The 16,347-nt window shown below is 40.5% G+C and overlaps 1 protein-coding gene across 1 annotated transcript in view; it reads left to right on the forward strand.

Annotated features, from left to right (window-relative positions):
- PPP1R14C (protein phosphatase 1 regulatory inhibitor subunit 14C) overlaps positions 1-16,347 on the forward strand; it is a 106,898-nt gene that overhangs the window by 71,433 nt on the left and 19,118 nt on the right. Inside the window, exon 3 of the mRNA XM_001135266.7 lies at positions 1,870-1,902. Within this exon, the coding sequence (XP_001135266.2) occupies positions 1,870-1,902 (33 nt within the window). The remainder of the gene's footprint in view (positions 1-1,869; positions 1,903-16,347) is intronic.

Here is a 16,347-nt window from a genome sequence, read left to right on the forward strand (position 1 = left end):
GAGAGGAAAGCAATGGGCTGCTAAGTGTTCACCCTCTTAAACTGCCTCTCTGAGGATAAAGCAGCCCTTGACTATAGTCCATTTTCAAAGTGCCTTATGGGTATAACTTTCTCCAGCCCCATTTTCTTGGGAGAAACAGCTGATTCTGCTTCCAAAGATCCACTTGCCAGGGAAGGGAAGTGATGCCCCACAGTTGTATGAGAAAGAGAGGGACTGAGCTAGCACTGGAATATCCAAGCCTAGAGCTCTGGTCTCACAGTTGTGGACTGTATCATTCATGAAATTAATTTCTAAATATGATTGCTTATGACATAATTCTATTTAGTAGACGATCTCTTCGTAGACAGTGCTCACCTCATAGCATTCCAGTACAACGATGGATATTGAGATGTCTAGTATTTCCTTAGTGGACAGCAATAAAATACAGTACTTATTTCCCTTCCCACAGGAGGTCAAATCTATCATTTTAAAATCTGCATTTGGGAGTTTCTAAAACCAATTAACTTTTGACTTGCCATTGTTCTTAATGTCCACTGATAATTACTGTTAATGGCTGTTGGTGACCACGAATGGCAAATAGCCACTACGGCAATCAAAGGGCACATTTTAATGTATTAATGTGTTTAATGCATTAGTTATTACTAGCATCCCTTGAGTGGTGAACAGTCTCAATTATGACAATTATTTCTTCTTGGTAGATTTAGCTGGGAGACAATAGCATCCTAGTTATAAAATTTTAAAAAGATAACGCAGGTATCAGTTCTATAGAAAATGTAATGACATAACAGAGTTTTCTTAAAATTGAGAACCTGAAAGGAGTTTTTAGGCTATCATCACCCCGCACCCCCCAGTTCCCAGGTGAGGACCCAAGCTGGTTTATGGCTGCATTGCACTTAAACCACTTGCTTCCTGAGTGCAGTGTGGGTGCCACCATCTTGCACAGGCTGGCTCAACTTGAATATCCACCAAGTTGGCAGCCAAAGGAAAGGTGTGTGCATGCGCGTGTGCATACAGAGGAGGTAAAAAGTCATTGACCAGAGGAGTGGGTTTGAAACCATTTGGATCCTGCCGGGTTATATCCAGTTAATTGAAGGAAAACCGGAAAGGGGGATTTGGTTCCTGTGGAAGGCCATCCTGGATTTGGGCTATTAAATTAGTCTACATCTCTCTGAAGTCTGCAACCTAATGGATGCTTGAGCATCCCTGTCCTTTTTTAAAAGAAGCTTTTTTCCTCAGCAAGGCATTCAAAACCTGGTCAAGGGGCTGGGCATGGTAGCTCTCACCTGTAATCCCAGTGCTTTGGGAGGCCAAGGCGGGTGGGTCACCTGAGGTCAGGAGTTCAAGACCAGCCTGGCTAACAGGGCAAAAACCTGTCTCTACTAAAAATACAAAAACTAGCCGGGCGTGGTGGTGCACACCTGTAGTCCCAGCTATTCGGAAGGCTGAGGCAGGAGAATCACTTGAACTGGGAGGCAGAGGTTGCAATGAGCTGAGATCGCACCACTGCACTCTAGTCTGGGTGACAGAGTGAGATTCTGTCTCAAAACAAACAAACAAACAAAACTGGTCAAGGGTTATATTTTGTTTTCAATGCTATGGTAGCAAAAAAAAAAAAAATAAATCTTTTCCTGTTCAAAAAACTTCTATGTAGCACATGTGTGTGCAGGCTGAAGAATTTATGAAGGTTAAATGTTTTCTATCTTCAGACTACCAACTGGTGCTGAAATGAAGTGCGTTTCTAGATAGTGTGAAATCTTGATTTACCATTATAAAATAACACTATGAATATAAAATGATTTTTAATTTTGCCTTAAAAATAATGCTGAATTTTAAAATAATAAAACTGATTTTCTGTGTGTTTAATTCTAGGAAGCTCTTGTAGACTGCTACAAACCAACAGAGGTAAGCAAATCACTTTTCCTAAATGCCATGTTTGAACTGGTTTTTATTAAATCAATTTGTCTATTTTTAAAGCAAACCACAATAAGTAGGTTTGAGTGTGTGTATACCAATTAGCAATTATTATCCATGAGTGCATATGTTTGAATAGCTCTAACTTCATTATTTCTAAGCCTAAACATGTCTAGTTCAGAGATACTTAAAATTAATGGAGCAGAGTGTGTTGCTTGTGTTAGATAAAAGCCAAACTTCAAAGGAAATTGTGAAAGGGTTTGGAATCATTTTAGTAAAAGTTTTAGGTTTATAACTGGTTTATATATTCTATTGGTTTATTGGTATGTATTTTTTTTTTTTTTTGAGACGGAGTCTCGCTCTGTTGCGCAGGTTGGAGTGCAGTGGTGCGATCTCGGCTCACTGCAACCTCCGCCTCCTGAGTTCAACCGATTCTCCCGCCTCAGCCTCCCGAGTAGCTGGGATTACAGACGTGCGTCACCACGCCCGGCTAATTTTTGTATTTTTAATAGAGACGGGGTTTCACCATGTTGGCCAGGCTGGTCTCAAACTCCTGACCTCAGGTATCCACCCGCCTCGGCCTCCCAAAGTGCTGGGATTACAGGTGTGAGCCACCGCGCCCGGCCTATCGGTATGTATTTTTTAAAAGCGTAAAGGCAGTTCTGTCTTTCCAAAGAGTTACCTTTATTGGGAAAAAATGTTATGCTTTGTTTAGATATTTATCAAGTGTAATGTATAAACATTATCATAAAAATGAGCATTAATGTGATTAGACTAAAGCATTTCATGTAGACTCTCATGACTGACAGCACATAGTAGAAATTAAGGTTTTAATCAGTTATGAAAATATTAGCAAGAGAAGTACTTTCTTCCTCTGATAAATTGGAGAAATTATAAGATCTGTCAGATGTTTTGAAGTCTGTAACATCAAAGCAATGGTGATAAGACTTCTGATTTTTGAAGAGGTCTAATTAAAAGGGGGGAGGAAAGCATGCTTTTACAAGTGTCTGATTTCAATGACTTGGTTTGGGACTAGTTACCTATTTGAGCTTTATGCTTCCAACCTCCAGCTTTGATTACATCTTGCAGTCATAGAGATTTTTAATTTTAATTTTAGCCACCAAAATATATACTTTTAGACCAGGCTTGGTGGCCCACACCTGTAATCCCAGGCCAAAGTGGGAGGATCACTTGAGTGCAGCAGTTCAAGACCAACCTGGTCAACATGGCGAGATCTCGTCTTTTAAGAAAAAAAAATTGGCCTGTCGCGGTGGCTCATGCCTGTGATCACAGCACTTTGAGGGGCCGAGACGGGTGGATCACGAGGTCAGGAGATCGAGGCCATCCTGGCTAACACGGTGAAACCCCGTCTCTACTAAAAATACAAAAAATTAGCCGGGTATGGTGGCCGGTGCCTGTAGTCCTAGCTACTCGGGAGGCTGAGGCAGGAGAATGGCGTGAACCCGGGAGGCGGAGCTTGCAGTGAGCCGAGATTGCGCCACTGCACTCCAGCCTGGGCGACAGAGCGAGACTCCATCTCAGAAAAAAAAAGAAAAAAGAAAACAATATTATATGTATATATTTAAATTAATGTAATACTAATACATCTGAACCCCCCCCCCCTAAAAAAAATTCTGAGGCTTATTTTAAAAAGGTAACAGTGACTTTCTCCACCTTTCAGGCCCTTTTCCTATTTTATATTATATTTATGTATTATATTTCTATGTTTTCATAAGCAACACTTTTGCGCTTTTGGCTGTTTCCCTTCCCTGCTATTTGCTCTTTTCTTTCTTTTTTTCTTTTAGAGACAGGGTCTCATTCTGTCACCCAGGCTGGAGTGCAGTGGTGCAATCATAACTCCCTGCAGCCTCAAACTCCTGTATTCAAGCAACTCTCCCACCTCAGCCTCCTGAGTAACTAGTACTGCAGTCGTGCATTACCACACCCAGCTAAATTATTTTTATTTTTTTATAGAGACTGGGTCTCACTATGTTGCCCAGACTTGTCTTGAACTCCTGGCCTCAAGCTATCCTCCTGCTTCAGCCTCTCAAAGTGCTGGAATTACAGGCATGAGCCACTATGCCTGGCCTACTTATTCTTTTATTCTTAAATATGCATTTACTGTTTTTTTTTTTTTCATTTATTGACTTTAGGAGAAAGATGATCACTCTCTCTCCACACAATTCCTTTTCATCTATACCCTCATCAGTTATTTAACAGTATTTTGTTAAATTAGTAGTCAAGGTTTATAATACTATGATTTAAACAAATGTTTTTCACTGTTAAGCTAACAGTAAATATGATCATGGTTCCTTTTTGTGTAGCCCTTTGTTTCTCTTGGAGTTGACAATCCTTGCCTTTATTATTATTATTATTATTATTATTATTATTATTATTATTATTATTATTTTGAGACAGGGTCTCGCTCTGTCACCTAGGCTGGAGTGCAGTGGTACAATCTTGGCTCACCGCAACCTCTGCCCCCCAGGTTCAAGTGATTCTTGTGCTTCAGCCTCCTGAGTAGCTGGGATTACTAAGCCCGGCTAATTTTTGTATTTTTAGTAGAGATGGGGTTTTGCCATGTTGGCCAGGCTGGTCTCAAACTCCTGGCCCCAAGTGATCCACCTGCCTTGGCCTCCCAAAGTGCTGGGATTACAGGCGTGAGCCACTGTGCCCGGCCATAACGCTTGTCTTTAGTTTTGTCTAATACCAATTGGTATTTTTTGTTGAACTCTCCAGTGTGTTTGTCAAACATGTAACATATTTCCTGACTGTTCAATCACATCATTACCATCCCTCTGCCCCCAGACTTTTCTCCTGGAGCCCCTATACAACAATCTGGAGAAGTTTTTCTTTGTGTTTATGTTTTAAATTATTCTACTCTCTGCATTGTCTCTGTTTTCTCTGAATCTTACCTTTTTCTGCCTATTTTCATGTCTTTGCTGATTTTTGGTAGCATAGTCACATTTTAATATGGGGAGACAGTAAACTGATTTGCATTTGTGTGTATAAGAACGGCTTGTTTTTTTGTTGTTGTTTTTGAACAGAGTCTTGCTCTGTCACCCCAGGCTGGGGTGCAGTGGCGCCATGTAGGCTCACTGAAAAACCTGCCTTCCAGGTTCAAGCGATGCTCATGCCTCAGCCTCCTGTGTAGTTGGGATTATAGGCATGGGGCACCATGCCTGGCTAATTTTTGTATTTTTAGTAGAGGCGGATTTTGCCATGTTGGCCAGGCTGGTCTGAAACTTCTGGTTTCAAGTGATCCACCCGCCTTGGCCTTCCAAAGTGCTGGGATTATAAGCAAGAGCCACCGCGCCCGGCCAAGACTGTTTGGCTATTGCTGGGTCTCACTATGGAGTGACCAAGTTGCAAGCCAGATTTTTTTTCTGAATCTGTTATGTGTGGAAGGGGATGGCTCCTCAAAAATGTCAATGTTTGGTTCTTTTTCTCTGGAGATTCAGGATTTTTAGAGTTTGACCCTCAAATTCCCTATGTGAGGGTTGACAGTCTGACTTTAGGCTTTCTGGAAGCAGAGAGGAGAAGGCAGGAGACTTTACCATTTAGCTGTTTGGGGACTAAAGCTTCTTTATTTATAGGTAGTTGGGGAATTAATATAGGAAAGTGATTTAAAATTGTGTGATGGGTTAGACAAGAAAAATAGAATTGTAGTCAAGAAAAATGATGAATGATGCAGATGAATGAACATGTAATATGGGAGTGGAAGGGGTTGCTGCAGAGAGGAGGCCCCATTGGTCGCTGCAGACACGCATTCACTAATTTCATCAATCCCTTTTTCTTCAGTTCTCCACCTAAGTGAAGAAATTCATGCTTTGGTTATTTGGGTGAGAGAGTTTGGACTTGCAGATTTCTCTTTTGCCTGGCTTCGCAGCCAACAGTGAAATGCAGTAAAAGCACTGCATTTTCTCATGGAAATGAGCCCGTTCTCTCCCTAGGTTTTATGATGTCTAGGGAACCAATATTTACACTAGTTAGGAGCCATGCCGTTCAATGAAAATGGTGGGTCTTGTCTCCAGAGCAAAAATATTTCTCATCTGGTTTCTATACGGAGGGTCAGGAGATGAAAGAATGTATTATTTGAACACTCTTCAGAGTTCCAAAATCAGAAAAAGGAGCTGGAGTCTCTAACTGAACATCCCTGTGTTCTTTTTTTAGCTCATATTTCTAGGAATGGAGAAATGATGTAAAATGCTGAGGAATTTCATTCAAGTTCACTTATCTGTTAACGGGTCATTTCAAAAAGGCTGGACACTTTTGCCTTTGAGCATATGTTCACAGGAAACAGATTTTACTGGCATCTGGATTGTGATAATGACAATTAATAGCTTATATTTTTCCAGAGCTCTGTAGTTCACATTGCACTAACATACATTACTTTATTTAATCCTCACAATCGTCACTTTAAGTAGACAGGGTTTGGGTAGCTTGCCCGTAATGTCAGAGCAGTGAGCAAGAGAGTCAGGACTCAACCCGAGTTTCTGACACCTGATCTTGTGCTCTTTCTTTCCAATCTGCCAGTCTTCCTAAGCTACTTGACTCAGCAAGAGGCTTAGAACTTTATAGGACTTTGCCCTGTCTGAACTAAATGCCTATCAATTAATGGTGTTCTTTTCTAAGCAGGGATCTCTAGAGGTGCTGTTATTGATCAAAATTATTTTACTTAAAATTGTTATGCCACTTGGAAGTTAGAAATGTGAGGAAGATGTCTTTGCTGATTCAGATACTTTTATTTTATAATCCCTCATTGCAGAAGTAGGGTGAGTGGTGGAAAGAATACTGGAATTTGCGTCAAAAGTCTTATGCCAATGCTAGCACTAACTGTGTGACTTCAAGCAATGTTCTCAACCTCTCTGAGTCTCCCTTTCCTCCTCTATAAAATGGAGGTAATAATAACCATGTCTCTGCATATTGGTAAGGATTATTTGCTATGATAATTTTTTAAATTTATTTTATTTTTATTTTTTTGAGAAAGAATCTCACTGTGTTGCCCAGGCTGCAGCGTGGTGGCACAATCTTAGCTCACTGCAGCCTCAATCTCCTGGGCTCAAGCGATCCTCCTGCCTCAGCCCCCCGGGTAGCTGAGACAACAGGTGCACACCACCACACTCAGCTAATTTTTGTTATTTTTGTAGAGACAAAGTTTCTCCATGTTGCCCAGGCTAGTCTCAAACTCCTGAGCTCAAGCAGTCCACCTGCCTGGGCCTCCCAAAGTGCTGGGATTACAGGTATGAGCCACCAAGCCTGACCCACAATGATAATTTTAGTGGTGGTAACAATAGCAATGATAATGGCTAAAAGATCACTAGGCACTTAGTAGATGCCAGGTGCTGATCTAGTCACATCTCATGTATTAACAGATTTAATCTTTTTTTTCAGAAAAATTTTGACATTTGTTAAATTCTTCATAGCTTTTAAAAGATAATTTTAAGTAGACTTTATTATTTACAGCAGTTTTAGGTTCACAGTGAAATTGACTAGAAGGTACAGATTTCCAATATGCTCACTCCCATCCACCTCACACATGTACACAGCCTCCCCAATTGTCACCATCTCCTCACAGAGAGGTACATTTGTTAGAACTGGTGAACCTACATTAACACATCATTATCGCCCGAAGTCCACGGTTAACATTAGGATTCACTCTTGGTACTGTACATTATGGATTTGACTGATTTCATAATGACATGTATCCACCACTACAGCATCATACAGAGTAGTGTCACTGCCCTAACAATCCTCCGTGCTCTGCCTGTTCATCTCTCCTTCCCCACTCACCCCTGGCAACCACTGATCTCTTTATTGTCTCCATAGTTTTACCTTTCTCAGAATGTCATATCTTTGGAATTAACCGTATATAGCCTTTCTATTTTCAGAATAGCCATAGCATGAACATTTGAAGCCTTTTCAAACTGGCTTTTTTTTTTTTTTTTTTTTTGAGGTGGGGTCTTGCTTTGTCTCTCAGGCTGGAATGCAGTGGCACGATCTCTGCTCACTGCAACCTCTGCCTTCCAGGTTCAAGTGATTCTCCTACCTCAGTCTCAGTAGCTGGGATTACAGGCGCGTGCCACCACACCCAGCTAATTTTTGTGTTTTTACTAGAGACTGGGTTTCACCATGTTGGCAAGGCTGGTCTTGAGCTCCTGACCTCAGGTGATGTGCCCACCTCAGACTCCCAAAGTGCTGGGATTACAGGCATTAGCCACCATGCCCAGCCCAAAATGGCTTTTAAAAAATGTGATGTCAACATTTAGCAGCTACAGACTGGCTTCTTTTCCTTAGTAATATGCATTTAAGTTTGCTCCAGGTCTTTTCATTGCTTGATAGCTCATTTCTTTTCAGTGCTGAATAATATTCTATTATCTGGATGTACCAGAGTTTATCCATTCATTCACCTACTGAAATACTCTTGGTTGCTTCCAAGTTTTAGCAATTAATGAATAAAGCTGCTATAAACATTCCTGAGCAGGTTTTTGTGTGAACATAAGTTCTCAAGTCTTTTGGGTAAATACCAAGGAGTAGGATTACTGTATTGTAAGAAAAGTGTGTTTAGGTTTTGTAAGAATCTGCTTACCTGTCTTCCAAAGCAGCTGTACCATTTTGCATTCTCACCAGCAAAGAGAGTTCTTGTTGCTCCACATCCTCACCAGCATTTAGTGTTGTCATTGTTCTGGATTTGGACCATTCTAATTGGTGTGTAGTGGTATCTCATTATTGTTTTAATTTGCATTTCTCTGGTGACGTATGATTTGGAGAAACTTTTCATATGCTTATTTGTCATCTATATAACTATAGATGTTAACTATGTCTGTTAAGTTTTCTGGTCCATCTTTTAACTGGGTGTGTTTGGTTTTTTTTTTGTTGAATTTTAAGGGTTCTTTGAATATTTTGGATAATAGGCCTTTATCAGACATGTTCTTTGCAATATTTTCTCCCAGTCTCTGGCTTCTCTTTTAATTCTCTTGACAGGGTGTTTCACAAAGCAGGAATTTTTGTTTTAGTGAAATCCACCTTATCAATGTTTTCTTTCATGGATCATGCCTTTTGTGTTGTATCTACAAATCATTGGAAAACACAAGATCATTTAGATTTTTCTCCTACATTACCTTTTGGGAGATTTATAGTTTTGCATTTTACATTAGGTCCGTGTGTGATCCATTTGAGTTAATTTTTGTGAAGAGTGTAAGGTCTGGGTCCAGATTCATTTTCTGCACGTGGATTTCCAGTTGTCTCAGGATCATTTGTTGAAAAGCCTACCTTTGCTCCTTTGAATGCCTTTGCTTTTTTGTCAAAGATCAGTTGATATTTATGTCAGTCTGTTTCTGGGTCTCTTTTCTATTCCAATTATCTACGTGTCCATTCTTTCACCAATACCACACTGTCCTGATTATTGTGGCTTCAAGTATGTCTTGAGGTTGGTAGTGTGAGTCCTCCACCTTTATTTTTGTCCTGCAACATTGTGTTGGCTGTTCTGGGTCTTTTGTCTTTCTATATAAACCTTAGAATCAGTTTATTGATTTTATCCACAGAACAGCTTCCTGGGATTTTTACTGGGATTTCATTGCGTCTGTAGATCAAGTTGGGAAGAACTGACATACTGGCCATATTGTATCTTCCTATCTATGAACATAGAATACCTCTCCAATTATTTCTGTCGAGATATCCTCAAGCTTAAAGATTCTTTCCTCAGCTGTGTGCAGTTTACTAATGAACCCATCAAAGGCATTATTTCTGTTATAGTATTTTTCATCTCTAGCATTTCTCTTTCTTAGAATTTCCATCTCTCTACTTACATTCCCCATCTGTTCTTGCATGCTGTCTACTTTATCTATCGGAGCCCTTAGCATATTAAACAGAGTTGTTTTAAATGCCTGGATGGATAATTCCAACATTCCTGCTGTATCTGAGTGGTTCTAATGCTTGCTCTGTCTCTTCAAATTTTTTTGCCTTTTACTGTGTGTTATAATTTTTTTTTTGATATCTGAATATGATGAATTAGGTAAAAGGAACTGCTGTAAATGGGCCTTAAGCAGTGTGGTAGTAAGGTGTGAGGAGAGGGGAAGCATCCATAGTCCTGTGATTAGTTCTCAGTCATATAGGGAGCCTGTGTCCTTGAACTGTGAACTTCACAAGTGCTTCTCGGTCGCCCCCATGCCCCTTTAGGTGGAATGGATAGCTAGAGCCAGCTGGAGTTTGGTATTTCCCTTCCCCCAGGTCACTCAGGCTCTACTAAAACCCTGTCAGGTTAGGCTCTGGTTAGTTTCTCCTCAGGACAGATCTTGTTAAATAAACTTTTAGACTTTGGGGAAAAAAAAAAAGAAGAAGAAAAAGAAGAAGAACAGAATGCTCTGGTGTATTTCAAAATGGTTCCTTTTTATCTCGTCCTGCTGGAAGTTCAAGGGAATTTTTCTCCAGTGTTCACTGTGAGGACCTGGTAGAATTCTTAGAGGTAAGACTCGTACAAAGGTATGCTCCTACCTCTGCCCGTGACTGGATCCCCATGGAATTTTTATCTCTAAAACTTGTCCACTCTGAGACTAGCAATTTGTCAATTCCAGTTCAAGTTTTTCTACTCATCCTTTGGTTCCCACAAAGGTTGTTCCTTGTGAGTTTCTCTTCCAGGCAGTTGTGATTTTCTGTATTCACCTGTGAGTCCCTCTACTTCGGGGGCATTTGTTTGCTCAGTGACCTCACTTCCCTTGTGGATCTAAAAAGAGTTGTGGATTTTTGAGTTTGTTCAGCTTTTTACTTTTGTTAGGATGGGATGGCAATTTCCAAACTTCTTACATACCTGACTGGAAACAGGAGGTCTCATTTAATCTTCACAACAAAGCTAATAGATTGACACCATTGTTGTCAGTTAAGGAATTTGAGGCATAGAAGTGTTCTGTAATTTGCCTAAATTCACACAGTTAATGAACGGAGAAGTCAGGTTATGTATTAAAGCACATGACATAAAGCTTCACACATAGTAGGCCCTTAGTATGCTAGTTGAATCTTATTCTGTATAAAGTAATGCTTGCCTATCACATGTTAAATATGCAAGAAGTCCAAGTTTGCCAATAATGATATTCTTGGATTATTACATTTAAAGAGTTGACTTTACAGAATCTTCTAATTTCCCAGAAGTGATATTGTTCTTGGTGTGTCACCCTCTGTCATATACTTTGGGTCTACGGCTTCATCCTATATGGGCCACTGGCCAATAGGGAAAGGACTTGTGTGCCCCCATTTTGATTCATATTCATTTTCCCCCCAAATCCATAGCTGACCTGACTGATTCATATTCAGTCTGCGGACTCTTGTCATGTAAATCTTCCTGACTGCTGGGAAACACAGCAGTATAATTGTGAGCACCTCACTAATGTATGAGTGAGTGATTACTAAGAATGGTGATTTCATTTTTTTCCTTAAGTAAATGCCATTTCTAATGTAGTGAATATTAAAATAGATCTGACTTACAGGTAGCAAAAGGATGTTTCCATATAATGCAAGAGGCAAAAGTAATTTTATTTTGGATATTACTTGTATTTGCATGATCAGTAGTGTTAGCCTAGTGGACATGGTAAAAATCAGAGATGGGGGTCTGGAAGCCTGCTAGCCAGACTTAGGAGGAGCTTCTTCTCCTTTTTCTCACTATCTTTGCACAGTTTCCAATTTTGGGATTACAAAATAGAACCTCCATTGTACTGGGAGGATGAACAGAAAATGCATTTAATGTGGGCTTGAGGGCATCTGCCTTACCGTCTGTTAGGGGAGTTGTCTAGTCAATGAGCTTTTTAAAAAAAATCTCTTTTTATAGCTGAAGATACCTATGCCATTGCTCTTTGATAAACATCAGGTTTTTCTTTCCATGCATTTATTTTTTTTTTGAACTAGAGGTTTTGATAGAACCTATCATTGTATCAAATTATACAATGATATCAAAGCCTATACATTGATAGGCATCCATTCATCCAGGATAACTAAGTCCGAGAGTAGGTGGCAAAAGGCATTTCTGGGTTCCAGTAATCTACCAGGTAATGGAAATGTCATGGACACGCACTGGTACCAGAAAGTCATGTGTGATCTGGTTTGTGAGTAGAAATCGAGCAGTGTTTTCTAAAAGGCAGGCCTGCTCTGCTGTTCTTCTCATATTGGCAGTAAGAAGGCAGTTTCCTTCTGCCATGATTTCATGGTAACTGACTTTCTGACTAGCTTTGGTGATGGCCATTGTCAATCATTTATTTAGCATTTAAACTGATCTTTTAAAATCATTGTTCAGTTTATGGATACATGGAAGTACATTCCTTCTGCATTGAGCTGTTTACAGAGTAGAGAGAATATAAGTGGTATTTACAATACAGGAAAACCGTGTGGTGACTGAAAGAGACACAGCTTGGTGGTTTACAATCTTTTCTTTATTCATTTGCTCAACAAATGTGTATCGAATACCTGTGTGCCTGTAACTAATCTAGGAACTGAGACCTGGCAGGGAACTTCTACATCCATTTTTAAAGCAACCTCTTGGAAGGCCACAGTAAACTATGGTGGAAATTTAAATGTTCAAAGAACATTTAGGAATGAAAGGACAGAAATGTCAGGCTGTGAGCTTATTCGATGGTTCTCTAAGTTAGAAACCAAATTGCTTGACAGAATGTGCTTTTTAGGGCATCTGCACTTGCTAGAGGAAGCAGTCATATTATTCATTTCAATGGGTCTGAGTGTGTGTCCATAGGCAGGGAACTCCTTTCTTATGTCAGACCCTTTTCATCTGGCTGTCATGGGGTTTCCTCGAAAAAGACTGTAATCTTGGGCTGGGATGAGGAACAGAGCTTGATTGCTAGATTGGTGAGTTAAAAAGACACCTTTAAAAAGTTGTCACGTTTAGAACAATGTTTCTGAATAGAGAAGGAATTGAGAAGGACAGACCAGAATCAGATGAAAACTACATTTTAGTGGCTGTAGCCACTGGCTACAAAAGCCTTATAATGTTTTAGTGTCATTGGGCAGGCAAGTATTAAAGGATTGGGGTTTATTAGCCAGAAACATGTGTAGCTTTACTTAATAGCCCAAAGGATTTTGGTCCCATTATTACAATTGCTCACATACTTTCATTAGGATTCTATGCACCAGACCTCATCTGCTCCAGGTGAAAGAGCCGTACGTGCTGGAGCTGGAATAGGACCCACATTTGAGTCCAAATCCTATGCTCTGTCAACTCTTCACTGCCTTTTCCTGAATTTTTATGAATTGAGCACAAGCTCTACTTTAGAATATTTATAAAGCTGATTAAGATTATCTTCATTGAGGAAAATCAACCCAGAAATGTTAGGTAAGCTTGCTGAAGACATGCAGTCATGAAGCAAAACTCTGCATTTATTTCCTGGACTTCATTCAGCACTCTTTGTAAAGTTAGGGAACGGTCCAAAAGACTGCTGTCACTTCTGCCACCAATCACAGGTTCACATGTCCTCAAAACCAACTTCAGCTTTGATAATTTGCAAGAAGAATTCAAATATTTTATACTCATGGTTCTGGTTTATTACAGGGAAAGGCTATAGTCAAGGGAAGAGACACATGGGACAGAGTCCAGGAAAGTGGCAAATGTGAAGCTTCCACTTGTCTCCTCCCTGTGGAATGGACAACATTCTCTTAGCAGTGATGTGTGACAATATGCAGGAAGTATTGGCAATCTGGGAAGTTAACCTGAGCCTGGGAGTCCAGAGTTTTTACTGGGGCTTAATCACATAGACATAGTTGACTACCCATGTGGCTGACCTTGTCTCCAGCTGATACCACATGACCCAAAGCGTCTACTCTAAATCACATCGTTAGACTATGTAACTTGGCACCATACCCCAAGTAAACGAAGATGCTTTTTTTCAGGCAGATATTCTAAGGGCTTAGAGCTCACCTCTCAGGAGGTGAGGGCAGGTTAAATTTTTCACTATACACTCTTAGAAGCAGGATGACCATGAGATGGTGATGATAACAATAATAATAATAGTGATCAGAAGAAATTAGATGGCAGTATAGGAAAAGCCACGTGGGCCTTGCTTTTGGGTGCCTTCTTTCTCTTGATAATTAATCATTGTTATTTTTATAAGAGACACGATAGAGGAGGCACAAGCTTTAAAGGGCAGTGGACCCGGTTAGCATTTTCAAATGATTGACTGTGATTTTATGGCCTTTTCTTATTCATTAAACTGAGAATGGCCAACCCTGTATTAGAAACAGCTCTACACTCTCTTCCTATGCTTGGACTTATCTAGACAAAAGAAAGAATATAAAATAAAGACAATGTGACACATGACTTTAATTTTTATGTCTATAACAGAGAGAGTTATAATCAAAAGTCCCCAAAAGCCCGGAAATGGGTTTCTTTTATTTAGGCAAAATTCAGTTATTTGTAGCAAATAATACACTCCCTCATTGACAATGAATGAGAATCTTGGTGAAGTTATTTATACTTTAGTTCCTCAGTGATTTTAAAGTCGGAGATTATAATTTTGCCAAATTTACTCTATTGATTATTTACTGTGACTGGATGATATATGTGAATTTTATTTTACATTGCCCAAATTGAAAATGTAAAGATTCTGAGACACCAGTTAGTAAGTGAGGGGAGAATTAAATGCTGTAAGATTGAATCTAGGGGAGGGTTAATGAACTGTTCTGCTGCATACAAATAGAGGTTGGAATTTGGGTAAAAAAATAAATTAGCCCAAGAACAATGGACTGAATCTATAAAATAGATTAATGGGACTTCGCTCACAGTGGAACAAATTACTATTTAAAGGCAGATAGTCTAGAAAATAAGTGGACAACATCGTGTCAGTGGTTTTAAGTTAAAGGAGGGGGAAAAAACAGGATGTAGTTAAGACCTTCAGGAATTTATGTTGACAGAAGTCATTTTAACAACAGCAGCCACAAATCCTTACCCATAACAGATCCATAAGCCTCCTTTCAGATAATGAAAAATAGGATCAGTTCTGGTGCGCCCTGCCAGCAAATGAACCTCTCGAAAGATAAAAACAACCCCTGCCCCCCAAAAAGAAGGGGGAAATTAAATGTGTCAGTGGTGAGTGATGGTGGGCGAGAGGGCTTGCTGTGGAGCTGATTCATGCCTGTAACTTCCAGGAGCAAATCCCCGTGTCACACTGAGTTGGGGAACACCCCAAAGCTGAGCTCATCAGTACTGATTCAACTGCCTGCCTGTTTGCCCTCATCCAGGAGTTTTCAGTGTGATTTTTAAATGCCTAGCTGGTTCTTTGGGTGAGGACACTTTGCCATTTGGAACAATTTGCAGGTGTTATCCTCACCTTTTCCAAGAGGCACACACCACCTGCCCATTTTCCTCACTCATCTAAACTTTGGGCATCTGGAAATTCTTCCCTTCCCACCACCCGCTTCACACTTTGCCTGCTTCCCACCCATCTGCTAATGTCAGGCTTTTTGGAAGAAGTGTCGGGTAGCTGCTTCACAGGAAACTCACCATGGAGTTGACTCAATTTGCTGTAAGTTGGCAGCCAGCCCCCAGGCCCAGGGCAGATGGCTCCTGTGAATGTGCACCTTGAAGGAAGTAATTGATCAGGGGCACAAAGAGGAGGCAACACGTGGGGAGTTGCATGACCCATGTGGATCCCAGCCTTTGGAATCCTCATCTGCCGTTTCTCTCCCTTGTCCCCCCACCCTCTGCATAGGGAATGGATGGGTCTTTTGTTGTTGTTGTTTGTTTGTCTGTTTTTGGAAAAGCTGGGTGAGCATCAGCAGTTCTTCTGGGCACCCTTTATTAGAGCTTGCGTAATGTACACAACCACTGCCATTGGTGAGACTGTTTCCTGAGCAGGGATTTTAAGCATTTCTTCTTTTGTCAGGAAATATTTCCAATCCAAGGGCCACTGCATAATATCCATTTATCTCGTTTAGCTTTTTAAATGGCTCAAAATGCTTAAAAGAAGGACGTAAGTATAGGTAATGCACAGAACAGGGATTCGCAGTGATACTGTAGTTTCCCCTTTTCCTACTTTCCAACGGGCCCATCTTTTTAAAGCAGCACATTATCATCAATGAGAGGAACAGATGAATTACTTTGAATGACTAGGGAAGGCTACCAGATAGTTGGCTGTGGTGATAATTACAAAATGTGTGTCCATCTGCTGCTGCTGGTACTGGCTAGAGCAGGTGGGGCGCTGAGGGTGGAATATGAAAGTCATGGGCCCTAAGACGGACTAGTGCAGGGCGCAGAGCTCAGAGTAGAGGGTGGCCACTGTGATACCACGCCCCTGTGACAGAGCCATGTGGTAGAAACTCCAGGGGGAGAGAAAGGACCTTGTGTTTTCATGGCCGCTGCCGCATCCCCTCTGAAACGTGTTTGGACTTCTTTCTTTCTTAGAAGCCTCTCAGCAGCATGTTGTGTAAAGTCAGTTTTCCAAGCTC

Source organism: Pan troglodytes, chromosome 5 (genome assembly GCF_028858775.2).
Source record: "Pan troglodytes isolate AG18354 chromosome 5, NHGRI_mPanTro3-v2.0_pri, whole genome shotgun sequence".
Lineage (NCBI taxonomy): Eukaryota > Metazoa > Chordata > Mammalia > Primates > Hominidae > Pan > Pan troglodytes.